At 48.6% G+C, this 27,778-nt stretch overlaps 1 protein-coding gene across 1 annotated transcript in view; it reads left to right on the top strand.

The window, feature by feature from the left end:
- The first annotated feature begins 2,843 nt into the window (after positions 1–2,843).
- HIP1 (huntingtin interacting protein 1) overlaps positions 2,844–27,778 on the top strand; it is a 154,074-nt gene continuing 129,139 nt past the window's right edge. Inside the window, exon 1 of the mRNA XM_004268806.4 lies at positions 2,844–3,033. Coding sequence (XP_004268854.1) covers positions 2,914–3,033 — 120 coding nt within the window. The 5' untranslated portion in view covers positions 2,844–2,913. The remainder of the gene's footprint in view (positions 3,034–27,778) is intronic.

The following is a 27,778-nucleotide window of genomic DNA, read 5'->3' as shown; positions in this document are numbered from 1 at the left end:
TTCATACAAAGTCTTGTACACAACTGTTCATAGCATCTTTCGGGGAGGAGGGTAATAGTCAGAAACTGGAAAGAATCCAAATGTCCATCAGCAGGTTAATAGATAAACAAATTGTGGACTTATCCATACCCTGGAATACTACTCAGCAATTAAGAGGAACAAACTATTGATACATGTAACAATATACATAAATTTCAAAATAACGATTCTTGTTGAAAAGAGGGGGACAAAAAAGAATCATCCTGTATGATTCTATTTATATAAAATTCTAGAAAATGCAACTAATCTATAGTGGCAAAAAGCAGATCAGTAATTGCCTAAGTACAGAGGTTTGGGAGGAAGTAAGACCGGATTGCAAAAGGGCATGAGGAAACGTTTGGGGTCGATGAATATGTTCTTGACGTGGTGATGTTTTCATGAGTGTTTATATGTATGTCAAACCTCATCAGATTGTATACTTTAAATATATGCAGTTTAATATATATTAATTATATCTCATCAAGCTATCAACATATGTATACGTGGGCTCCAGGAACCCGTAGGAACAGTGTGGTCAGCTCATGTATCATAAGATATTAAATCAGATCCAAACTAGGTGTGGGGTAGGGCAGATTTCACCAGTTGTGGAGAGGCAGGTAATAAGACAGTTATGATCCCCCTGTGGGTTTCCCAGAGATAGATTCCACGTCTGCAAACGGCATCCCTAGAACGTATAAAACAAGTGGTTTCAACGTTGCTGGGAGAGTTGCTAAGAGCTGAAGGAAGCAGGCAGGGTCCTGTAGTTTACTTCCTAGGGGAGGGTTTCCCTCTACCCTTGGCAAAGGGTTTCGCTGCTGCGGCAAGTGGGAAATCTTATTTTTAACTTACTCTTGAGTTTCACAGTGGAAGGTAACTCGCTTGAATCTTTCTCCACAGGGTGCCTCCAAACCACAGATTCCTGACTCCTACTCTGGTTTATTCTAATAAGAAGTAGGCTGATCCCTTAATCCCTGTTTAAAGGGCCGCTGTTTATTGAAGCCATAAACTCAGGGCAAAGGATCATAAATCACTCTTTAGCTGGGTCCAGAGCAGGAGGTCGGTACAGAACAGAATGGGCTCAGAGAAGTAAAGCTTAGGAAGCTTGTCTGTTTTCTTTGTAGGCAGACTCCTGTGAGCCCCTCCCCACCCCCTCCCCATGCTGGGAACCTCCAGCTCCAGCCTCCACTCTTCTCCACTCTGCTCTGAGCCTGCAAGGAGGGGAGGGGGCAGACCTGACCCATCACCCTTAGCCCTCCTGCCTCCAGCTGGGTTTGGCCAGGGGGAGGCACTAGTAGGAAATGAGAGGAGGGGAAAGACAGAGATTGCGGTCTCCCGGTGACTGGTTTTCTACCTTAGGTCACAATTCTTGTCAGGTGCCTCCTCTCCCATGATTTGAGCAAAGAATCCAAAACTAGGTGACAGCTAACCCCATCCCAGAGCAACCCAAGGAGAGCCACTCCTAAGGCCTCCCCTAAGAACACAATCTAAGAAGGCGAAACCAGGGTTCTTGCTATGCAAATGTAGCCTCAACGCAATTCCCCTCCATCACGATGCCACCCTTAAATCCTTCTTCTACAGAAATTCTGGCCCCGACACTCCCTCCCCGCATTCCCTTTGTCCAAACCTATTCACAGAACCTCCCACGGGACCGAACTCTCCGCTCCTCGCTAGTGGAGGCCCTCGTTGTCTCACCTACTGCTGGAGTCTCCGCATTGGTTCCCTCCCTTCCCTCTCGCCCCCATAATCCCGTCCATACAATGCCAGCTGGCAAAGCCTTCAGTAGCTTCCTAGTGCCTACCGAGGCCCACCCCCTCTTCCCCTTCTCTACTGAATGTGCAAATTTTTATCAAAAGCTCTTAGTTTTTTTTTTTTAAAGTAACGGCTTTCTTTGAGTTTCAGAAGCATTTATTTTAAAAACACCAAAATTGGCACTGAACGGAAAACTTTTAACTTTCTTCAGCATCTCCGCTAAGGATCACACTTCCCTCTGCCTGTCGGTACCCTGGCCGACGACTGAACAGGATGGGAGGGGTGTCCCAGAGCCGGGGATAAATATAAAGTGTCTGAATACGTTCTGGCCAGATCCAGATGATGAGAGGTTTGGAAAGGTGTCGAGAAGTTTCCACTGACCCGACCCAGCCCAGCGCTCCCTGGTCTGAGAACATTACAAAAGGGATGGGCAGGGATTCGGGGCAGGGGGAGGATAAGGGAGGAAGCAGAGAGAGCTGGGCGGGAGTCGCTACCCATGGCGGCCAGGTCTGCAACAAGCTGACCCAACCTGCGCAAGCCGGGCCTCGAGGCAGCGCATCTTGGGACTCCGGCCGCCAAGCCGGTCCAACGCGCGCTCTCTCGTCCCCGGCCCGAAAGGAGTAAATAGGCCAGTCCCAGGCGGACCCGGATTCCCTGCGGGCGGTCCGACTCCCCGCCAGCTTGACTCCCGCCCACCAAGCCGGGATCTCGCAGCGGCCCCGACACTGCGAGAGCGCTGGTCGCGGGGAAGACTCGCGCGCCGGCAGGGCAGGGAAAGCGGTGCGCTGGGCGTCGGGGGAGGGGAGGGCGAGGGCAGGTCAGGACCGCCCCAAGCCCCGCCCCAGGCCCGCCCCCGCCAGGGGAGGTGGGGCCCGGTGACGGACAGGCCTCCGGGCCGGTCACGGCCCGCCTCACCGTCCCTAGGGCCCAGCCGGGTAGGGCGAGTCAAGGGGCTCTGGAGAGGGCGGGGGCGGACGGGGAAGCCTCTGGGCGGGGGCGGGGCCTCAGGAGAGTAGCAGTGCTCTCAGCCAATGGGAGGCGGGAGCCGTACCGTTAGCGCCGGATCCCAGTGGGTAGGGCGGGGCGGGCGGCGCAGAGGGGATCCCGGGGCTGCTGAGGGCCCCTGACTCGGCTCCGCGGGGCGACATGGACCGGATGACTAGCTCCATGAAGCAAGTACCCAACCCCCTGCCGAAGGTGCTGAGCCGACGTGGGGTCGGCGCGGGGATGGAGGCGGCGGAGCGGGAGAGCTTCGAGCGGACTCAGGTGAGGACCGGGGGACCCCGGGTCGCTCATGGCTGGGGCATCCCGAGAGACGCAGTGTCCTGGAGCGGACTTGAAGGGAGTAGGGGTCTTGCAGACCCAGGAAAGGACAGAGCAAGGGGGCCGCGAGAGAGGGCATCTGGTGCGCAGGTCAGGGCGGTCAGGGAAGGTCGGGGACCCCGGGGGCACCCGGCTGGCCTGGGGAAGAGGGCAGGGCGGCTCCGAGGAGCTGACATGATCCGTGCGGCGCGTCTGAGGGGAGCCGATCCCGGCGGAGCAAGGCAGGGGTCACAGGGGCGGTGAGGGGAAGGAACCCGAAAACGAGCCGAATGGAAGGCTTGCTCCTAGGCTGGGGAAGCTCACTGAGGGGGGCTACTGAGGGTAGCTGAGGCTACTGAGGGGGCTACTGGCGGCCGAGAGTGGGGCGCTGGGTCGGGGATGTGAAGGGTGGGGAGCCCTTTCTTCCCCTCTCGATCGCTTCAGGGTTGTGCTGACATTCCCCCCACCCCTAGCGCCCCTTCCTTGTGCCTCTTGCTTGGCTCACACCACCCCCAGCTGTCGGTCTCCGAGGGCCCGGCTGAAGGGGTCTGAGCGGTGAGAAGGAATGTGGGAAATGTGATGTGTGGCCGAGTTTGGAAGATGACTGGGGGCTGGAGGGGGCCGGCCCGGGGGCAGGAATTGAGGCTTTTAGACCAGTGGCCCCATGCCGGTCAAGTTGAGCTGCCCTGGGGTGCCCAGAACCCTGAATTGGGGTTTTGGTTTCATCCCCCAAGATGTGCCTGACAGCTAATAGGCAGACTGCCCCATTTGTCCAGCCTGAGCAGGGCTGGGGGCCAAAATTCCTCACTGTCGTCAACAAAAAGCCACAATCCATTTTTACCTCAGAGTTTTAATGCCTTGTGTATTGATTGGACTGAATAAAGCTGACATGTTTATGGTGTTCATTGGCTCGTTTGTATGCAAAATCCGTTTCCAAGGGCACAGCACCTCTTTGAATCCCAAGACCAAAGCGGTATGGGCACATTTTTTCTTCACTCTTGCTCTCGGAGTGGAACCTTTGAAGAACCAGTGGGACTTCTACTGCCAGAGGCTGGTTCTCCTGCTGTGTTCTGCTCCCCCCCACCCCCAAATACAGTACCGTGTGAGGGAAGGGCTTTGGGGTTTTAGATACACATGGTGAGCTCCTGAGTGTTCTATATAGAGAATCTTGCAAAGAATGAAGCTTTTCATCCCAGGGGACTTCCTTCTCTTCTTTTTCCAAGCCCTTCGCAGGTGTGTTTGGGTGATGTAGAGTAGGGAGTGTCCCCTTCCTAGGTCACCATCCTACCCCAGGTGGGATGGGAGAGATGGCTGTTCACTTCTGTCTCCCAGGGCCCAGCTGGGTTTAAGGTTTATTCTCTGACTTTGTGGATTGGACCCCAGAATAGAAGGAAGCTACCTGTCTGCTGTGGGTATTATGGCTTCAGCTAGCTGCCTGGGCACATGAGGCTTCTTGCTCCAGGAAACAGTGTGAATCTTTTTTTTTTTTTTTTTAATGGCAAAGGAAAATGAATGGTAATTCATTCCTTCTAGAGTCTCAAATAAGTAAAAACTGGAGCAATAGAGAAATACACGTAAGACTTTGACCCATTATAGTGATAGAAATTAGGTTTATGAAAGTTTCTCTAGCTATCCAGGGACAGCCCAATAAGAAGAGTCTAGGTCAGTGTTTGCCAGTTCCATTCTATGGAACACTGATAATTGGCCAAATTTGACCTAGTGGCTTGTGTGTGTGTGTGTGTGTGTGTGCGCACACGTGCATGTGTGTGTGCATGTGTGCACGTGTGTGTGCATGTGCATGCGTGTGTGTGTCTGTGTGTGTGTAGTGTGGAGGGGAGGTAGAATGAATCAGGAAAAGAGAGTTTCTCTATTGTTGAAACTATTAGGGGAGTAGGAGAGTGAAGAAAAGGAAAGAGGAGAATCCTAAAACCTCACCTTAGTCAAGCTGCAAAAATGTATTTTCTTTAATGACTACCTATGAAATGTATTATGAGATATAAACATGAGTTAGAAAAAAATTTTTTAATGAGTTAAGAAACCATGAGAATTAGCGACATTAGAATGATAATTGTAACTAATTATTGTGTTTGGCACTGTTCTAAGTACTTTATTATATTTCCTTCTTTAATCTCAGTAAGGTCCTGTGAGGTGGTATCGATAAGGACCTATGAGGTGGGTATCAGCCACATTTTACCTGGATGAAATTGTGTCACAGAGAAGTTAAGTAACTTGCCCAAGGTCACACAGCTGGAATTGATCCCAGCCTTTAACTACTACCTTGTGTGGCCTTAACTACTACCTTGTGTGGCCTCTGAGTACTGGGCAGAACACTGGCATGGGAGCTAGAAGAGGTTGGAGTTTGATTGCCAGGCACGTGGGTGGATGGTGTGGCCCCAGGCAAGTTGTCTAACCTTTCTTTTTATTTAATTTACTTATTTATTTCTTTATTTTTTGGCTGCATCGGGTCTTAGTTGCATCGGCTGTGATTAACTCTTCAGTAAAAGGGCAGAAGTGTTACTAGTTAATGCAATAATTACTAAGAGTGTGTGCTTAAAGTACAGGCCATGGGGGTGGGAAAGGGGTGGCAAGCGGGTGGGAGCCCTCTGAGGTCTGAACCCCACCCTTCAGCCTGAGCTAGCACTTGCTGGGTGGAGAGGAGGGACAGGGCCATTCCAGGAATGGGGAATGATCTGGAGATGGGTGTGGATGAGACTTATTGGCTGAGTGGAGACAGGAGCAGAACTGGTCCCTTCCACCTCTGAACGCCTCGCACCTGCTACCTGTCCTGTCCCCATTTCTCTGTGACCCTCAGTAAACTGTGAGCGTCCTGAGGGCGGGACTGTGTCTTGTTGCTCTTGCCTCTGTCCTCACATGCCTGAGGCTCATGTGAGTGGTGAAGTGGCTGTAGTCAAGGGTACAGAGTGACTGGTTGGTCCCACAGGGAGGCCTGGCCTGGATGGGGAACTCGGCTCTGGGCTGCAGGGAACATCTGTAATTACTTGATGTTCTTTGCTAGTGGCCCCAAGTTCCCTCCTGGTCCTGCCTTGTCTCTGCAGTCTCAGTCAGGAGCCCTGCCCCAGGCCTATCAGGGGACTCTGATTTCTCTGCCTTCCTTCCGGTCAGGCCCGTTCCCCAGCTGCCTGTGCCCTCAGACCCGCCTTGTTTCCCCACCACTGCCAGCCTCTTCTGGGAAGCCTTCCCTCCTCGACTCTCCTGGGATCATCCTCACACTTCACGTGGCCAGTGTCCCTGCCAGAGTGGGGACCCCTGCCCTGCCTGCCTCAGTCCCCATCTGCAACCAGACCCCTGGTGTGTCTCCCACCCAGCCCATCACAAGCAACCTTCAGTCTCTAGGGAAATAAAAAGTAGTTCCCGCCCTCAAAAAAGCTGCAGTAATAATGCTACGTTGCCTGGAGTACTTTACAGTTTATAAAGCAGGTTTTAGCCATCCTTGGGGTCACACTGTGGTTCGGTGTTATCACCCTCATTTTATGGATGAGAGCTTGGTAACTTGCCCAGGGCCGCTGGTCGGTGAGAGAAAGGGTCAGGATTCAAACCCAGGACTCTGGGTTCCAGGTCTCAGGCCCACCACACTGTCCTCAAGTCGGGCAAGAGGGCGATTCTGGAATGAATCTGGAGGGTTGCCACTCACAAACAAAATACCCTGTCTGTATTTACTTATCTGGAAAATGGTTTTCTGTATGGTTTACTTGTTTTTTGCCACATCCATTTAGTGAGTACATACCATGAAGGGAACTCAGAGATGAGTAATGTAAAGAGAGTGGCCCCAGAGGAGCTCATGAGTCAGCAGGGAGGTGGACCGGCCACTGCGGGCCTTCTCTGCAAGGGGGACAGAGGACCCGTGGCACCGGCATCACTGGAGCCATTAGCAAGGCAGGACCTGCTGCATCAGAGCCTGCATTTCAATGAGACACGGAAGTTTGAGCAGCTCTGCTCTGTGGCAGGTGAATGCTGGGATCAGAGGAGAGGATGGGGCTCTGGAAACACAGGGGAAGGAACAAATCGTTAGTCACAATCTCTTGGATGGAGCCCACGATAGAGTAAAGGAGCCTAACCAGTCATACACTGGGAAGAGCCAGGAACAGAAACAAATATTTATGCAGGGCTTGCTGGGTCCTAGGAACATGCTAGGGGATTTATAGCCTTTAACCTATTTAACAGCTCAGGCTCAGAGAGGCCAAGTGACTTTTCCAAGACCACATAGCAAGTAGACAGACAAGCCAGGGCTTCAAAATCAGATGACAAGTCCTCTTCTCCACGTTTAAGTCAGGGGTGTTTCTGCCATCTCGTTCATGATCATCAGAAGTTGTTCAACCTTCGATTAACCAGCTGAAAAGTTGTAGGGTTGGGCTAGAGGAATCAGTGGATCCCAACCCTGGCTACACAGGAATGGTTTCTAACATAAAAGGTGCTGTACCCCTCCTGTCCCCTGCTTGCTCCCTTAGTTGGTATTGAAAACTAGAAAGGATGCCGAGAGCTTTCTTTGGTTTTTCTGTGGTTCTGTCCTCTTCTGGTTTCCTCCCACCGATACTAATGAGAAAAGCCTGCACTTATCACACTTACTCTTGTGCAAGTGTAAGGGCCTTGCACAAATCTCCCCTTTCAAGTAGTACAAGAAACTTACAAATAGGGTTATAAACCCTATTTTACAGATGAGGCAATTGAGGCTGAGAGGGGTTAATAACCAGCTCAAGGTTCTGAAGTAAGTGACAGCTGGGACTCAAACCCAGGAAAACTGGCCCCGATTGCCATCCCTGTGGCACTGCCTGGCCCCCTCCAGCTCTCATCCTCCTTCCTCCCCTAACACTTGGGGTCCCCAAGGCTCTGTCCTCACCCCACTTCTCTTTTTCCTCCTGTCCACTTCCTCTGCCCTCACTTCCATCTGATGGTTTCTGTTCTCACCTCAGTGACGCCGACTCTCTGACTTCCTGGCCTGTGTGACCACTTCCCATTGGATATCTGCCCCCTGATAAACCACACATGCCCCAAACTCTGCTTGGGCCTCCCCAGCCTGTGAACACCTGTGCCTGGTCCCCATTAGTCCCATCATCTCCTGGGCATCAGCTCTGAGCCCTCCCCGCCTCTTGCCCTCACAGCCACACTCTATTCTGTGATGTTTCTCTTGTCCTTCCCTCCTTTGCTTCTCACTGTCGCTGCCCTTATTTCCTCCTTTGCCTGCATTGTTGTAATTCCATCCTCCCCGCCTCCCAAAGCGTCTGATGCCAGATGGATTGTCTCTAAAGCCCAGCACTGCCCATTTTCCAGGAACCTTTTCTGGCTGCACAGAGACCCCACATGATGTGGCACCATCAGGGTCCCTAGTCCCTGTCGTTTGCAGGCCTTAACTTACAGGGCATCCCTCCACCAGGCAGCCCCTGCAGTCTGGTTCAGGTGAGCAGGGTCCCTTAGCTACTCTATGTCCCTCCCATTCATCCACGTGCACATCTTGGCTTCCCTTCCAGACTGGAAGGTCTTGAGGGCAGGGTCTGGGTTTCAGTGCCCAGTGGGCCCTTGCATGAGGCAGGCACTGGGGCCTGTTTGCCAAACATGTGAACATACAACAGTCGGAGGATCTACAGCATCCTGGGGGCCGCAGGCAGACCTCCACTTGCAGAGTGCTTCTCCTTTGCACATTTTGGAGATTCTCCCTCTGTCTCCTTTGATTTCCCCAATGAGCATATCTCACTAAGTGCCTGCCCTGTGTGCCAGGCCTGGGCACCCAGGGTACCATGGAAGTACATGGCCCACTAGGTTGGAGACTTCACTTAGGAAAGAGCCTGCAGGGGCTGGAAACAGAATTAGGGCTCAAGGTTGACAGTTTGAATTTCCATCAAGTTCAGAACACTTGATAAACATTCCCGAACTATGGTCTTGGACTTCCCAGGGCTTCATTCTGCTTCAGGTCAGATCTTTCTGAGCTAGAAGAGGCTACAGGGAAGGGAGAGAAACTGGCCTAGTGTCCCGGGCACCTGGACGTGGCTGATGGCAGTGGCCTGCGTGCAGGTGCTGTAGTTTGCAGCAGGGCATAAGGGATGTTAGGATGAGTGCAGAGACAGGAAATCTGTCTCTGGCTCTGCCCCTGCATCTCTCATTTCAAAATGAGGAGGCTGGAAGAGATTTCTGAGGGTCCTTCCAGCTCTCAAATATTTCAGCTTATAAAACTCCTGTAAGCAGCCTTTGCCATTAGAATAAGGACACACATTTCTTCTGAGCTCTCAACTGCTCTCTTGAAAGGGGTTTCCAGTTGCCCCCTGTATGTGGAATGGGGCCCAGGTACCAGTGACGTGGGGCTCATGAAAGGATGCTAGTGCACCTTGGGAAGGGATAGGGTGTGTCCGTGTGGTCCAAGAGAGCAGATTCCCAGCCCCACTTGAGCACTGAAAGGGTTCCTTGCTTGTGAGGCACTGGTGAGGCCCGTTTTATGCTCCCCATGCGTGGGCCCACTTATTCCATTACCTCGGGACAAAGTGTGGGAGTGACCTGGGCGGGGTGTAGGGCACAGCTTGGTGCAGTGGTGCCACAGGCCAGCGGCCATGACTTCTCCTGCATCCAGAAGGGTTGATGTCCTGGAGAGATGCCCACCTAGGAGAGGGAAGTAGTCAGCCCCACCTCCTGGCAGGGTGGGGAGTGCTTCCTGTTTTCCTGCCTGGGCAGGCAGGGAGGAGCCCTGTTCCAGGCTGTGGGCAGTACAGTCTGACACTGCGGGGAGAGAGCTGGGGATTAAAGGTTCCTCTGGCTTAGCCCACAGGAAAGAGAGAAGGGATCTTCTTGGATCTGAAAGGTGGCTGCTGCCACCTCTGCTGTTAGTGCTGGGACACAGCTCAGGAAGCTGGTCGGGCAGTTCAGGAAGCCAGTGTGGCCAGTTGCTTCTGATTTAACTACAGCTACCACCATGTGCAGTTTTTAAAGTACGTTTACACATAACCTCTTTCCAGCCACAGAACAACCGTGCAGGAGGTAATTTTGGTCAGTTCTCAAGTGTGGATACTGAGGCCCAGAGAGCTCTGTGACTTGCCTAAGAGCACTCAGGAAGTGGCCCGAGGAGCTGAGACTTGAACCTGGTGGGTCTGATCTCAAATTGTACACTTTCCTTTCCATACTTCCCTCTAAAACTGAAGCCTGGCCTGGGGCTGGTAACTTAGAAAAGGTACAGAGATTTCTTTTTTTTTCCCCCTAGGTCTTTTCCAAATTGACTTATTTGGACATTTGAAATTCCTCCCAGAAGATTTTTAGCAACACACGTAACTACCGAAGGACCTTTATCCAGAATATGTAAAAAAAACTTAAAAGAAAAAAAAAAAAGGACAACCTAATAGAAAAACAGGCAGGAGGTACTTCACAAAAGAGGATAAGCAAATGGCCAGTAACCATATGAAAAAGTGTGCAACTTCGTTATAAATCAAGGAAGTGAAAATTGAAATTACAGTGAGATGCAGGATGGCTGAAATAAAAATGAAAAAAAAATTGACAGTGCCAAGTGTTGGCAAGCATGTGAAGCAGTGAAAGCACTCATGCACTGCTGAGGGGGGTGTACACTGGTGCAACTGCATTGGAAAACAGCCTGGTATTATCCCAAAATTGAAGATAAGCACACTTAGTAACCCAGCAAGTCCACAGCGAGCTATATACCCAACAGAAATGCATGCACATGCACCAAAAGGTATTTAGAAGACTATCCATAATCATGTCTAATAATAACCCCAAACTGTAAACAGTCCAAAAGCCCATCAGCAGTAGATGGATAAATAAATTGTGATCTGGTTTCTCATTGGGATACTATACAGCAGTGAAGATGAACAAACTGTGGTTTCTCTCAACAACACGGGTGACTCTTGCAAACATAACGTTGAGGGGAAAAATGGCAGACCCCAAAGGACAACTCTGAAGGCTTCCATTTATATTAAGTTCAAAAAACAGGCAAAGCAAAACTGGGATTTAGGGGTGCTTGCTTAGATGGTAAAACTGAAAAGAAAAAAAAGGGAGTGATTATTATAAAAGTCCAGATAAAGGTATCCCTGGGTGCAGGAGAGGTTAGTGATGGGTAGGATGTTCAGAACAGGGGAGCTTCTGAGGTCCTGCCATCCATCTGTTTATTGGCCTGGGTGGTGGTTTATGATAATTCATTAAGCTTTCCATTTTTGCTTCATGCAGTTTTCTCTATTTATATATTTCAGAATACAAAGGATTATAAAAAGGCTCCTCCCAGGGAGTAGGAGACGGTCTTAAGGAGGCTAAATAAGAACCTGCCATTTAGATATCCACCCACCCTTTGAGGTCTTTCTCAAACACAGCCTCCCCCGTGAAAGCACTTCTGAGGCTGCCCTAGAACTGGGAAATGTTTGATATATGAATCACGCATATACAAGCAGCACACCCTGAGCCCTGCTGTAACACGTAGCCGGGAAGTTGACACCTATCATTAGCCCACACTTAGCATGGTGCCCTTGGCTCCCGTTCATGTGTGTCTTGTGCCTACCTTCCTTCGTGGCAGACGGGCCCTCATTTCTTTTTCTTTTTTTTTTTTAATTTATTTATTTATTTTTGGCTGCGTTGGATCTTCGTTGCTGCGCACGGGCTTTCTCTAGTTGCGGCGACTGGGGGCTACTCTTCGTTGCGGTGTGCAGGCTTCTCATTGTGGTGGCTTCTCTTGTTGTGGAGCACGGGCTCTAGAGCGCAGGCTCAGTAGTTGTGGCTCACAGGCTTAGTTGCTCCGCAGCATGTGGGATCTTCCCGGACCAGGGCTCAAACCCATGTCCCCTGCATTGGCAGGCGGATTCTTAACCGCTGCGCCACCAGGGAAGTCCCGCGCCCTTATTTCTCACTCATCTTTTGGTGAGTTGCCCCAGTGTCTAGCAGAGGGCTTTACACCAGCCAAAGCTCAGGATGTCTGTTAAATACGAAATAAATTAGGCGGTGAGAAGTTCTCAAAGGAGAGAACGAGAGAAGAAAGCGTGCCTCTAGGCTCAAAAGAAGCACATTTGAATAAACCAAAGACCCAGGTGATAGGCTTCTGAAACACAGAACCTCGGGCTTGGCTCCTGTTCCAAAGCTTGAGATCAAGCCAGACACGGTGAGCCACTGTGAGAATCTGGGAGCCTGGAGGATGTCACCTGGGAACATGGCAGAAACGCTGACCTTCTAACAGTGGTTCTTTGAGGTCTCCGTCTGGCTGTGTGGTCCCTGGGGCCAGCCCATGGTGACAGTTCTTAGGCTAGACAGTTCCTGTGTGTGTTATTATGTCTTACTAGGCTGTCACGTGTCCCCTCTCCCATACTGGCCTGGAAGCAAATACCTTCTCTGTTCGGTTTTCCTTGGATCTGGCTTAACTATTGCTATATTCTTCCCTCCCATTTCCCATAATCCTTCAGAAAGACATAGGCATGAGCTCTGTGGTTTCCTCTCCGAGCAAGATCCAGATCAGCTTCCCTTGGAGTCACAGGTCATCCCAGGGCTCCACCTCTCTGGGCTTGGCACGTGGTAGAAATTCAAAAAATATATATGTTGAGTGCCTTTTCTTTGTCAGCTCAAGTTCCTGGCGCAGTGTCTGGCCCGGAGCGACTCTTGATAAGGGTTCGTGGAATGAAGGATAAAATATTTTGGGTGAAGGACTGAATAGGCATCAACCATTTTGGGTCCCAGTTCTAAAATGTGAACCCTGATTTGCGAACCCTGAATCTGGGGTCACATGAGCACAATTGGAGCCACCAAGAGGGACCCTGAAGACACCGTCTCTCTGATGTAACTGTGGGTGGTCCTTGGGGACTTCCTATTGAACGTCAACTCCCTGACTCATGCTCGGCAGTGACTTGCGATCTCCTGCTTCCCTTGAGACCCTTATTCCAGGATGGGATCTCCCTGTACAGCCAAGGCCTTGTTACTGTTGATAAGAAAAATCCGACTCAAAAAAGAAAAAAAAAGAAAAAGAAAAACCCAACCCACCTAAACTTTGTCTCCATCTCCTGCCACAGACTTGCTCATTCTCCTTTGTTCACAGCTTCAGAGAATCTCAGTTTATAAACCATCTCGGGCCATTCCACCTGAAGTTCTGCCAGTCACCCTAGGAGACCCCGCTGTTCTGCACCCCTGCAGCTAGTCACAGAGGCCTGTTGTTCCTGCCTCCTTGACTGCGCGCCGTATCGCCCCAACTTCTCCACCACCGCCTCCGCCTTCTCCACTTTAGTTCAGGTCTTCATCTCAAGCCCGAGCTATTTATTGCATGGCCCACCCGGCCCTCCTGCCCTCCAGTCTCGACCCTCATGAGAGCTACCCTCTCCTTGGCCATCAGAGTTTGGTTTTAAGAGGTCCAACTGTTTGTATCACTCCAGGTTTTAACAACCTCTGTTTGTTATGCGTTACTCTAAGCTGAAACCCAAGCTCATTGTCACAGCACACAGCCCAGCTTGGCCAGCCTTAATGTTAGCACCCGCAGCCCTACCAAGCGCCTTAGCACTTTCCCAGCACAGCCCACGGCTGCTTCACTCCTGGGTTTTTCCAGGTGGCAGCATTCTCGTCTGCCTAGAATGCCACTCCCACTTCATCCACCTGCCAAACTCTTCATCCGTTAAGTCCCACGCTTGATAGCCCCTCCTCTGGGAAGTCTCCCTCCACCCCCGCCCAGGCAGATTTACTGACTGCTGTTTCTGTGTGTTCTGTGCTACCGTGTTTATCTGGGTGTCTGTCCCACACTGGACCATGAGCTTCCTTATAGCTTAGCCTGCTCTGTAGGCCTCCCCACCCTGAGCAAAGGGCTCAGTGCCCAGTAGGACCTCAGGAGATGTTTGTCAGATGAACTAATGATGCATCTTAAGGACCTAATTTTATTTGATTGTTGCGGTAACGGAAAAGGGAATGGGCCCAGTTCCCACCCCAAGGCAGATGCTTAACACCGAGGTGAACGCATGTGATCTGTGTCACATTGGACTGAAACGAAGGTTTTGGCAACACTGGTGGGTTCAAGGTGAGGGTGTTTTAGGAGTGGAGAATTCAGTGGGAGGGACAGATTTACAGAGGTGGCTTCCGTGTGCAGGCACGGTACACCTAGAGCCAGCGGATTAGGGGCCTGATTTATGTTCTGTCAGTGGACTGCTAGCTGTTCTTTCTGCAGCTCAGAAATGTGAAGTGAAATGTGGTAGGTAGAATAACGTCCCCACCATCAACATATCCACCTGTGACTATGTTCTGTTACCTGGCGAAAGGGACTCTGCAGATGTAATGAAGGACCTCAAGATACGGAGAGGAGCCTGGAGTATCCAGGTGGGCCCAGTCTAATCACACATGCCCTTAAAAGCAGAGAATCTTCTCTGGCTGCCAAGCAGAAGAGAGACATGGCAGAAGGAGAAGTCAGAGGGATTCCAAGTGAGAGAAGGATTCAATGTCCCATTGCTGGCTCTGAGATGGAGGGGCTGACGTGCAGGGACCCAAGGGAAGCCTCCAGAAGCTCAGAGTGGCCCCTGGCCGACAACCAGCAAGGACATGGGGACCTCGGGTCTCGAATAGCAAGGAATTGAATTCTACCAACAACTGGAGTGAGCTTCAAAGCGAATTTTCCCCAGAGCTTCCAGTAAGGAATGCAGCCTGCTGACACCTTGACTTTAGCCCAGTGAGACCTCGTTGCACTTCTGACCTATGGGACTGTGAGATGGTGAATGGGTGTTGTTTTAAGCTGCTAAGTTTGTGATAATTTGTTAAGCAGTGGTAAAAGCTAATACAGGATGGTAACAGGTAACGCACGCTCCAGGGCAAGAAGCCCAGTGGAGGCCAGGCCTCGCTGCACAGACAGGCCATGCTTTAAACCTAGAGGAACACTTGTTATTTCATCCATGCTTGTTGTGGCCATAGATAAGACAATGGATTTCCACGCTTGGCACTTATTCACAGGTGTTTTATCCTGGAAAAAACAATTCAGCAGCCTGTTCGAAACATTCTTTCCTGTTGGGCCATGGAGTTCTCTGGTGCAATTCCAAGTTCGAGGATCATAGATGTAAGTTACTTAGCCTTAAAAAAAATTTTTTTTTGATCAAGTGCTGTGCTGTCTATTAAAAAAAAAAAAAAAGGCAGGTGGGAAATCCCAGTGTTACCATAGGATCCTGATGGTGTCTTTGCTTGAGGGAACTGACTTAAAGGCAGGAAGCACAGGTGGGAATAAATGAAGGGCTTCCCTCAGGGTGGGCCTGCTGTGTCCTGAGACTTACTCAGGTTCGCTGGTGGTCTGGAATGTTCCCGTATCCTTGGGCTTAGCTGCAGAGCAGCCAGGAGGTCCTGGAACTCTGGATTAAGAATTGGGAAGCCTGGCCTCTCCTGGATGTGGTTCTCTCTGTTCTGCCATGTTCCCTACCCTCTATAGGTCTGTGAAGTGAGGGGGTTGGATAAGATTGCCCCAAAGGCTTAGGAAATTGGGATTCCTTGCAAGTGTAGTTACTGAAGCAACAGCCCTGTCAGAATTGACTGCCTTCTAACAACACCTGGCCATTGTTACCCCAGATTTTGGTTCTCAGCTTCAGACACTGAATTCTGTTTGGCTTTCCCCTCTGTGTGAGACCTTTCCTCCTGGATAACCCTAGCTGCACTTAGTTTCTATGGGTAACTTCTTCTGCGTTGGTCAGATGGACCTGTCCCCCCACCAAAAGAACTGGCCTCCCAAAGTCACTCAGCAAACACCCAGTGAGAAGCCCTTTGCAGTTGGTCACTTCTTCCCAGGCACCATCTTCTGTCTTCTGCTTAGAACTGCCAGGTACGTCTGCCCAGGCTGAGCACTGCACAACTTTGGAAGTGTCTTTTGAATTTCACCTTCCCAGTGGTAGCCCATCAGGCCTAACTTTGTAGCATAAATTTTTTTTCCAGAAAAACTCTTTGACACTGAATCAGAGGCCACATGGAGTGTCTGTCATGATGCCATTGCAGTGAACCTGAGGCCCGACCTATCAAATCTATTTGATTTAGAGAATGTTAGAGCCAGAAGGGATGCGCGAGATTCAAGCTAGCAGCTACAGATGTGTTTCTTTAAATTTTACAAATAAACCTGAAACCCGTGGCCAGGGCATAAACACTGATTTTCCACAGTCTCCACCACTCCCTGTTGTCTTCTGCCAGCCTGCTTCATGCTTTGACCTTACCTCCCTGGTTCCTGTTGTTATCTAGATATGGCCTCTGATTCAATCCTGTTTCCTAAAGGGAAATGAAGATTAGAAAAGAAAAATAGGGTCCATACTGCAAGTCAGTGCCCAAATTTGAGGCAGACCCAGTTGTGTCTGGGTCTGGGTTGTGCCCCAAGACTCTGTAGATGTGATGAGCATGGGCTTTAGAGCCAGACGGTTTACCTGCCTGGGGTCCCAGGCAGCCCGCTTTACAGAGATGCTGGTGGGCATAGGTTAATCTGGATCAATGAAGTAGAGATTTGTTGAAAGAGCATCTACAGTAATAAAAATACCTACCTCATAGGGCTGTTGAAAGGATCGAATGACATAATAAATAAAAGATGCTCAATGCGTTGCCTTCCACGTGGTGAGCACTTGGAAATATCAGCTCTTATAATTATTCTCTTACTTGTACTTAGTAACGTCTGAGTTTGGGGGTTAGTGCACTATTTGGCACAGAGTGTAGGCACATGGCTGTTGGATAAGTAAATGGATGGGTCTTGGTCTGGTTTGTCTGCTCCCTGATGAAGCCCGGGTTGAGGCTCATCTAGACGAGGACCTACACAGGGAAATCCCCGGGTTTTCAGGGGCGCCGTTTCAGAGGGTGGTGTGCAGAACCACAGGAGGAATTACCCGGAGATCTCAGGAGGTGTTTTCCTGGACCATGACCTGAACACATCGGCCTGCCTTTGCACAGGATCTCGGGTGAACCGCCTGCTTGGAGGAATCTGCATTTCTGGTTCTAAGGCCTCAGGAAAGACATTGAGGCACAAAGCTGGCTCAGAGGTGACAGTTAGGTGACAGAGGGCATGCAGTGAGAACTGCCCAGTCTGGAAAGACAGAGGCTGAAGCAAGGATGCAGACCGGAGAGAACACAGGCCCCCAGGGCAGGGCATGGGGTTTGGGTCGAGGCTCTACCCATGACTAGTTGTGTGATTTTATTTTCCTTAAAGGTATACACGTACAGGAGGTAAGAGTTCCACAGGCTTGTTACCAAAACCCAGCAGTCTCCTGGCCCAGTTCCTTCTCCCTCCCCAACTATTTCCTGCTTAAACTGTGTTCATTATAGCCATTAGCATGAACCTGCCATTACATAAGAGAAAGATCTCGCTTTCATTAATATAGGTGCCTTCCATCCCCTGACAATCACTTTCCCTTCATTATCCCCCCAGAGTTTTAACTCTGTATTCAGTGTCAACTTTATCATGACCCTGTCCATGCTAGGGACAGCTGAGCCCCTCCTATATATATATTTTTTTAATTAATTAATTAATTTTTATTTTTGGCTACATTGGGTCTTTGTTGCTGCGCGAAGGCTTTCTCTAGTTGCAGCAAGCAGGGGCTACTCTTCGTTGCGGTGCGCGGGCTTCTCATTGCAGTGGCTTCTCTTTGTTGCAGAGCACGGGCTCTAGGCATGCGGGCTTCAGTAGTTGTGGCATGCGGGCTCAGTAGTTGTGGTGCACGGGCTTAGTTGCTCCGCAGCATGTGGGATCTTCCCAGACCAGGGGTTGAACCCATGTCCCGTGCGCTGGCAGGCAGATTCTTAACCACTGTGCCACCCGGGAAGCCCCCCCCCCCCATATTTTGATATACATTCCTGCATGCATTTTTGTTATTCTTTGTTTGCTTGGGCTCATCACTGATTTATCTAGGACCATCCCTCCAGTGTGTCAATCGCCACCTACTTAATACGGTACGTATTGTCAGTTTCATCATCCTAGGGTCAAGTGAGAATGCGGATGGGCAGGGGCTTGGTAAGGAGTCAGGAATCATGAAGATGACCTAGACTGGGATAATGGCTGCAGTCCGGAACTTTCTTTGCAAACCTCCAAACTGGACAGTAATTATAGGGCAAATGAAAGGATACCTCCCTGTGAAAAGAGTGGGGACTAAGGCACATCCAACCCAAGAGGCAAAATAGGCTACACGTGTTTCCAGGTCCATGAGGAGTTTGGATCAAGTCATAGATGATGTAGCTGGGACTTATGAAGGAAAGTGTGAGCAATTAAGCGTGTCCTTATGTCATTGAGAACAACCTGCATCTCTCCCAGACCCCTGCTCCAGGAACAGCTGAGCCTAGGAGTTTTTTGAAAATTTATTTTCATTTATTCTGAGTGCCAGTTGAGTATATTTAGAATGTGTTTTGTCATGGAAAACGGGGAATAAAAACCAAGTGATAGGAGAGTCTTAAATGTCAGGGGAATTAGGCCTCAGAGTGAGGGGGCAGACTGGCTGTGAGACGCCCTAAAGCTCTGTTTCCTCATTTGCAAGTTACTTTACATAATAGTACAGGCCTGCAGTCTGTTATCCCCACAAAATCCCAGAGGCTCTGGAAACCTAAAGTTCTTTTCAAAGTTTGGTACCTGTTCTTGTCTGGGCCTATTTATAGTCTGTTATTTGCCCATTTTAGAATGGATGGTCATACGATACGCTGCAAAGATGTTACCGTGTTTGATTAGAAGGTGTTACCCAGACCCCCAAATTCCCAAACACACCAGCCCCCAAGAGTTTGGGATAAGGGATTGTGCCCTGGAGTGCCCACTCCATCGTGTTGTTGGAAGGATCTGAATACGATACCTTAGATGGAAAAGATGAAGCACTATGCCAAGCAAATAGGAGGTGCTCAATAAGTAAATGTTAGCTGTTATCCTTATTATTCATTGGTTTTAGAATCACACTTGTAGAACTAGGAATAATTAACATCCAAGTCCAACTTCCTGTATTCAGTCAAGATCATGATGAATTATTTTAAGCTAGAAAGACTTGAAGTAGCAGCTTGGTGAGTAATAGCATGATCCAAAGACAGAACTGAGTTCAAATCCTGTCTCTGTTACTTACCACCCCTGTGACCTTGGGCAAATGCCTTAACTTCCTTGCCTCAGTTTTCCAATCTATATAGTGGGGGTAGTAATACCTCTCGAATGGGTTTACCCTGAGGATACAGAGAAAGTCAGAGAGGGCAGTGTATTGAAATGAATGACGATGTAATCTGACCTGGGCACATCACCTATGTGGCTTTCTTGCCAAAAGTGCATAACCTCAATTTAATCATGAGAAAACATCAGACAAACCCCAATTGAGGGATGTTCTACAAAATAACTGACCAGTCCTCTTCAAACATGTCAAGGTCATGAAAGACCAGGAATGACTAAGGATATGTGACAATTAATACAAGCTGGGATCCTGGATTGGATCCTGAAATAGAAAGAGGACACTGGGGGTGGGGGGGAGGGATAAAATAGGAGTTTGGGATTAACATATACACTACTATATATAAAATAGATAACCAACAAGGACCTACTGTATAGCACAGGGAACTATATTCAATATTCTTTTTTTAAAATATATATATATATTTATTTATTTATTTTTGGCTGTGTTGGGTCTTCGTTGCTGTGCGCGGGCTTCCTCTAGTTGCGGTGAGCCAGGGCTACTCTTCGTTGCGGTGCGCAGGCTTCTCATTGTGGTGTCCTCTCGTTGCGGAGCACGGGCTCTAGGCACACGGGCTTCAGTAGTTGTGGCTCACGGGCCTAGTTGCTCCACGGCATGTGGGATCTACCTGGACCAGGGCTTGAACCCATGTCCCCTGCATTGGCAGGCGGATTCTTAACCACTGCGCCACCAGGGAAGTCCCAATATACTCATTATTCTGTAATAACCTATATTGGAAAATAATTTGAAAAAGAATATATATGTGCATATATATATATATATATATATATATATATAAAATAACTGAATCACTTTGCTGTACACCTGAAACTAACACAACATTGTAAACCAGCTATACTTCAGTTAAAAAAAAAAAAGGAGGATACTAATGGAAAAACTGGAGAAATCCAAATTAATTTTGTAATATAGTTAATAATATTGTACCAAAGTGAATTTCTTCATTTTGATGATTTTTCCTATGGTTATATAAGATGTTAGTTAATATAAGGGGAAGCCAGGCAAAGATGTACAGGAACTTTGTACTATTTTTGCAATTCTTCTGAAAGTCTAAAATTATCTCAAACTAAAATGTTAAAAAAAAAAAAGAATGGCATGTTGCTTAGCAGACGTTAGTCAGGGCTAAGTAAATGTGCATTCCTCTACTCCCTTGGGTCATCGTGGAGACCCCGGAGACCCCACATGCAGAGGGACAGGACAGTGGTGTCTGAGGAGGGAAAGTGTGGAAAGTCTAGGTTGCACTGGAGGAGGGAACAGATCTGGTGCCTTTTCCAGAGAGGAGCTGCTTTGAGTGCCCCAGGTCTTGAAGGGAGAAATGGCGTAAGACCTTTGTCTGCAGTCTGGCAGATGTACTTCTGTTGGCCTCCTTCTGCTGCAGACGGCCTGGCCCACGTAGTTAAGCACTTAGCAGTCAAACAAGCTTAGCTCCAGCTCCAGTTTGGTTACTTATCTTGGGGGGGCCTTGGGAAAACTCCTCATCTGGAATATGGGGTAATGTACTGACATCTGGGCTCAGTGAATGGGTTGAATGAGAGGGCCCGGAGCAGTAGCCAGTGCTGGTGGTGGTTTCCCCTCCCCATGAAGCCTTCCTGAACGGCCCCCGTGGAAGTGCCCATCGCCCTCCAGGTCCCCCACAGCAGTCACTTTGTGTCCCTCCAAGGGCCCTTTCTAGGGACACCCTTCTAAGTCCCATGGTTTGTGTATCTTGTTTGCCCCATGACTTAGAGCTTTTGTAAACCAAAGGGCTTTGCACGTGGGGAAATACACAAATGTGGTTAGTAAATGAGTGGGTGAGTGAGTGAATGAATGAATGAGTATATGAATGAGTCACTGAATGAATGAGTGAGTGAATGAATGAGTGAATGAGTGAGTGATAAATGAGTGAATGAGTGAGTGATAAATGAGTGAATGATGAAGGAGTGAGTGAGTGAGTGAGTGAATGAATGAGTAGACTGATCTCCCTCCTGCCTCTCTGAAAGAGGACTATGTACCACATTCAGTTATCGGCCCAAATACTTGCCTGGTGTCAGGCTGTTCTCTCGAACGACTTTGGTGGTGTTCAGAGCGAACACCCTTTTATTATGGTTTTTCTCCCTCTATCTTGGATGCCAGTCATCGCTCCAGAAAAAGCAGTCAACTCCTTTCTTACACTGTTTGAACATCTCCAGCTTTAAAGCTCTTTGTCAGTGCTTCAGAATTCTCCAGGCCTCTCTCCTTGTTGCTGAGAACTTTTTGCCACAGGAAATCAGGCTCATTTTAAGGGCCAAACAGTCACTAAATATAGCCTCCTGGCACAGATATTTAAAGAGCTGTGTTGATGATGTTATGTCTGAAGAGAGAAGAAGGAGAAGAAAATAACTTTTTTTTTCTTGATAGAAGAGTGAAGTTATACCAGATTTTCTGTGGGTCCACAGGGAGCAGAGTGCGGGTATGGTGTCAGTGTCTTAATTATGAAATCACCGGCTTAGTGCTTGGGGCCAGGGAGTCATTTCTTGTTAATTCCTTCTCGTCTGTATTTAAAACTACCTCCTGTCCTGGAGAGTTACCTCGGGCGAGTGTGCCCTCCCTGTCGAGCCCGGCACAGCGTGGGGGCCGGGGTGGTGGTGGAGTGCACAGGGAGGTGTAAGAGCTGCTCTGCCCTCTCCTGGGACCAGCATTTTTCCACGGGCCGTGCGGGCGGATGGTTCAGGCAGTAATGCGAGCGATGGGGAGCCATGGGGAGCGGCAGAGGAAGCTTCACTCGCTTGCCCGCCACCCACCTCCTGCTGTGTGGCCCGGTTCCTAACAGGCCACGGGATACCGGTCCGTGGCCCAGGGGTTAGGGACCCCTGCCTCATAGCACATATCTGGTGTGTTTATCCCGTAGCATGTGGCTTCAAATTTCATTTGCCACCATAGCTTTCTGGTACCTGGAGATGCTTTCAAGTTCATTTCCATGTTAATGATATTTTTTTAATGTGTTTTTTTCTAGTATGTCTACATATTATGTGGGAGAGGTCATGTGTATGACAGCTCAGTCTGCTCTTTTTATCTGAGTCTTAGTTCCCTATTATTCGTCTCTTGCAGCATAGCCAGAGAGCTTAAAATTAAAAAAAAACAAAAACATAAATCAGATTATTTCACTGTCCTGCTTAAAACCTTCCAGGGGCTTCCTAATTGCTTAGAATAAAATCCACCTTCGTTAACTGAACTGTAAGGTCCTCTGTAAGCTGCTCACACCCTCACCGGCCTCAGCTTGCTTACCATGTGTCAGCCTCTTGCTCCTGTCTTAGAAACTTCGCATCTGCTCTTTGCTTTCCATCCAATTGCTACCTCTTTAAAGGGGCTTCTTCTGACTCCCCAGAAAGCTGTACCCACTCACTGTCTCATCAGCTCATTGTATTTTCTTCATGACACTTACCACTGGGTAGAGTCACCTTGTTTATTTGTTTTCGGGTTTCATCATTTGTCTCCCACCACCAATGCCAGAATGGGGGCTTCATGAGCAACGGAAGGATCTGTGTTGCTTGCAGTTACAACCTCAGTCTCTACCACAGCACAGTGGGACAGCAGTTAACCCCAGGCTTCTCCTCTGCAGGTCACATCATTCAAACCCCTGCCACCGCTCTTCAGAATTCCTACCTGGAATCTCCCAGGAAAGAACGGTGGAGGTAGAGTCAAAGTTCAGTGTCCCGGTTCTGGCTGCAGGGCACACTCCCCGTGTGATCTTGGACGAGTCACTTAACTTCTCCCAGTCTCCGTTTTTTCATCTCTAAAGTGAGGACCACCGTACGAGATAGAGTTTTTGCTAGAATAAAATGTGAATGTTCGCACAGCCTTGGGAGGGGCGAAGACAATCATTCTCATTTAGGGGCAAAAGTATCCACGTCTCAGTGAGGGGCTCCATGGGTGCTCCAGGGTCATGAAGCCCCGTGAGACTTTTCTCACCCCCTTCTTATTGGCGTCCCTCATACATTGGTTTTTTTTTGTCTCTGGGTGGCTGTATGGGTGGTAAGCATCATGTCGGCCAGCCAATGAATACATTTCTGAGGGCTTGCTCTACGTGACAGGTGTAAAAAACAGACCCCACCCTCATGGAGGCTGTGCCTGGTCCCTGGAGGACAGGGGTGCCATCATCCTCTTTGGCTTGTTCTACAAAGTTCCATCAGGGTTTTGGATGCGTGGGTTAGTTGGAATGCCTGCCAAGAGGAAGACCTGCCCGACAGCCTTCGTCACTCAGCAGACAAGGTTTCCCAAGCGCCTGCAGTGCCAGGCGCCAGGCGTCGTGCATGAATCAGACTTGATTGCTGAGTTTAAGTTGCTCCTAGACCCCAGGAAGAATGGGTGGGCTGAACGGTCACTGTGATCTGATCCGCTAACCACAGAAGCAGAGGATGCTGGCAGGGATGGGAGGAGCCCAGCAAGGCAGGATTAACTGTCTCAAGTTGCTTATTAAAGAGCCCGGAGCCACACTGAGTCTTGCCGTGATTCTAAAAGTGGTTCTAAACCTGACAGCTGTGGAGGAGAGTGGAAAGCTCCATGCAGACTGGAGGAGCTGGGGAGGCCTGGGGGCAGGTGGGTCTGGAAGAAGGCTTTGGAAAATGCGGTGGGGGGAGGCACGGGGACGGTGTAGCTGAGGGGAAGAGGGAGGGGGAAAGCAGGAGCGAACAGGGAATACTGCAAGCAGAGGCCACAGACTGGCAGCCCGAGGGCTGGATTCTTTTGTGGGCTTGTTTCGTTTGGCCCACACAGTGTTTTTTAAAAATGGAACTCAGTGTCTTTACATGGAAAACACACTCTTTCCTTTACCACCATCCTTACCGTTCCTCATTTTCACCCCTGGCCTGTCTGAACACATTTATGGACCTGCCCTATTCACTGAAAACCCAGAAGAACCAATGGAAAAGGGTCTTAGAATTAAGAAGCAAGTTCACTATAAGGAATAAAAGTGTTAGGAGTGAGATTATAAAAATGAATAATATATTTTCCTATATATTAGCAAGCAGCTTGAAACTATACTATAAAACAGATCCTATTCAGAGAAGCGGCAAGACCATAAAATGTCTTTGTAAGAATCTATGTAATCGTTAATCCTTCACTTATAATTTACTGAGTGTCTGCTATGTATTTTATTTTAAATTAAAATTTTTTAAATTTACTTAATTTTGAGGAAGTAATACACTTACTTGATTAAAAAAAAAAGCAAAAGGTCTCCCTCCCACTCCTGTCCCCCTGCTGCCTAGTTTCTGCTCAACTCCAAGAGAGAGAACCACTCACTTACTAATTTCTTTTTTTTTTTTTGTGGTACGTGGGCCTCTCACTGCTGTGGCCTCTCCCGTTGCGGAGCACAGGCTCCGGACGCGCAGGCTCAGCGGCCATGGCTCACGGGCCCAGCCACTTCGCGGCATGTGGGATCTTCCCGGACCGGGGCACGAACCCGTGTCCGCTGCATCGGCAGGCGGACTCTCAACCACTGCGCCACCAGGGAAGCCCACTAATTTCTTTTTGTGTCCATTCAAATATTTAATTTTTATGTATAAGCAAATATACATATACTGGAATATTACCCTCTTCCCCACTTTTTACATGAATGATAGTTCAGAATCACTTTTTCGCTTAACCAACTATCTTGGCAGTTTTTATATATCAGCAAATAAAAGGCTTCCTCATTCTTTTTTACAGTTGAATAGTAAAAATATTGATTTAAGACCATGGGCTCCAGAGTAAAATTGCTTTGATTTGAACCTGGTTCTGTCTCTATGACCTTGAACTAATTGTCTCTCTGTGTCTTAGTTGTTTTCATATGTAAGTGGAAATGATAGGTACCAACTCATACTGGTGCAAGAATTTAGTGCGATGATGCTTATAAAAGGGCTTAGAACAATGTCTGGCATCTAGTGAGCCCCCTAAATATTAGCTGCTTTTCTTATTCTTCTTATAATGATGAATATACTATACATGCAGGCTAAGGTAAAGGAATAAGGAGTGACTTCAGGGGGGGAGGGTATATGTGATAGAGGGGTCCTGATGAAAATTATAAGACTTTACTGAGAGATATAAAGCAGATGTGCTAGTGGAGAGACGTACTTTGTTTCCAGATGGAAACTATGGAATTTGTAGAGAGGTCAGCTCTTCCTAGTGTAATTTATACTTGTCCTATTTGTAAACAAAACCCCAGTAGAATTTATTTTGGAACTACAGTTTTTCTAAAATTTATCAGGAAGAATAAATAAGAAAAATTTTAAGGGCTTCCCTGGTGGCGCAGTAGATAAGAATCCACCTGCCAACACAGGGGACACGGGTTCAATCCCTGGTCCGGGAAGATCGCACATGCCGCGGACCAACTAAGCCCATGCGCCACAACTACTGAGCCCGTGCTCTAGAGCCTGTGAGCCACAACTACTGAAGCCCACATGCCTAGAGCCCATGCTCCGCAACAAGAGAAGCCACCACAACGCAAGCCCGCGCACCGCAATGAAGAGTAGCCCCCGCTCACCACAACTAGAGGAAGCCTGTGCGCAGTAACAAAGACCCAACACAACCAAAAATAAATAAATGAAATAAATTTAGAAAAAAAAAGAAAAATGTTTAAACTTTGAAAAAGATTGCAGTGAGGAGAAACTTTCCCTACTAAATATCCAAACACATTTTAATGATTAAAATAGTGACTTACTCGTTTAAGAATAAGTAGATCAGTAAAATAGTATAAATAGCCCAGAAACATACTTTATACACATGTAAATTAATTTTATGTCAAAAGTATCCTCACAAGTCAATAGGAATGGAAGGATTATTTAACAAATTAGGTGGGGCTCGTTTGGTTAGCTGTTTGGGAGAAGAGGATGTTTAGATTCTCACCTCAAGCTGCATGCCTGTATAAATTCCAAACAGATAAAAAATTTAAATTTGAGGGGGAAAAAAATCAAACCATTAGAAAAACACTTGAAGAAGGTAGAAGGAAGTTTGGGGTAGAGGAGGACCTTTGAGTTTTAAAGCAGTCAAAAATATCACAGTGAGGACTTCCCTGGTGGCACAGTGATTAAGAATCCGCCTGCCAACGCAGGGGACACGGGTCCGATCCCTGGTCCGGGAAGATCCCACATGCCGCAGACCAACTAAGCCCGTGTACCACACTACTGAAGCCCGCGTGCCTAGAGCCCATGCTCTGCAACAAGAGAAGTCACCGCAATGAGAAGCCCGCGCACCACAGCGAAGAGTAACCCCTGGTTGCCACAACTAGAGAAAGCCTGCGTGAAGCAACGAAGACCCAACACAGCCAAAAAAAAAAAATCACAGTGAAAACAACGCTGATTTATGCGATCACAAAAAGTTAAAGGTTCTGTATTAGTTTTCTAGGTTGGCTGTAGTAAAGTGCCCTATACTACTTGGCTTAAAACAACAGAAATTTACTGTTTCACTGTTCTGGAGGCTGGACGTCCAAAATCAAGCTGTTGGCAGGGCGATGCTCCCTCTGAAACCTACAGGAAGAAATCCTTCCTTGCCTCCCAGTTTCTGGTGTTTGCTGGCACTCCTTGGTAGCCTGTGGCTTGTAGGCACATCACTCCAGCCTCTGTCTCCGTGCTCCTGTGGAGTTCTCCCTGTGGGTCTCTGTGTCTCTCTCTTCTTATAAGGACACCAGTCATATTGGGTTAAGGGCCCATCCTTAACCAGCGTGATCTTATCTCAACTAATTACACATGCAACAACCCTATTTCCAAATAAGGTCACATTCTGCAGTACTAGGGTTTAGGACTTCAACATATCTTTTTGGGGGGACGTCACTTAACCCATCACTGGCTTCATATGTCAAAGCACAACACAGGACTTCAGCTAAAGTAGCGGATTGGCTGCACGCCTTCATCTCCCAAGATTTGCTACAATAATAGTGAAAATAAGAATGATGAAGACTCACCAAGACAAAGAATGAGAAAGGGATCATTATCAAATAAGATACTTAACACAGTTTGGAGAGAATGGAAGAGGTGATGACAGGAGGAGGGCAGATGTGTTCTGCTGGGTACAGATGTGCTTGAGCTTGGAGGCATCATGGTGGGGATGGGGGTCGGGGGGAGGCGGGACTGAAGTCAGGTGGAGAGGATGTCCGTCTGTAAGAACTGACCACCACCGCCGCCACGCCCGCTGTATTCAAGCAGGCAGGCATTTATACTGCAGCTGTGAAGCTGTGAACCAGGTGGGAGAAACTGACCCAGGAGAGGTCCTCACTCAGAAACTCCTTGTTGGGAATTCCCTGGCGGTCCAGTGGTTAGGACTCTGCGCTTCCACTGCAAGGGGCACAGGTTCAGTTCCTGGTCGAGGAACTAAGATCCTGCTAGCCCGCAGCACAGCCACACACACACACACACACACACACACACACACACACACACACACCCCAAAAAGAAAAGAAAAGAAAAGAAACTCCATGTAGCAGAGGGTATTGAAAACAAGGGATTAGCCTGGAACCTTCACACCATCCAGATGAGTCAAGTACATCCACATCCCAGGCAGGTGATCAGAAGGTGCTTCTCTGGAGAAATTCAAGTCCTCAGAGCAGAACCCTCCCAGCCTGATCTCTGGGAGGCCCAGAGGTGGCCTGGTTCCTTGTGCATCCTCCCTAAAATGAAATT

Source organism: Orcinus orca, chromosome 16 (genome assembly GCF_937001465.1).
Source record: "Orcinus orca chromosome 16, mOrcOrc1.1, whole genome shotgun sequence".
Lineage (NCBI taxonomy): Eukaryota > Metazoa > Chordata > Mammalia > Artiodactyla > Delphinidae > Orcinus > Orcinus orca.
This window is presented reverse-complemented; position numbering and strand designations above follow the sequence as displayed.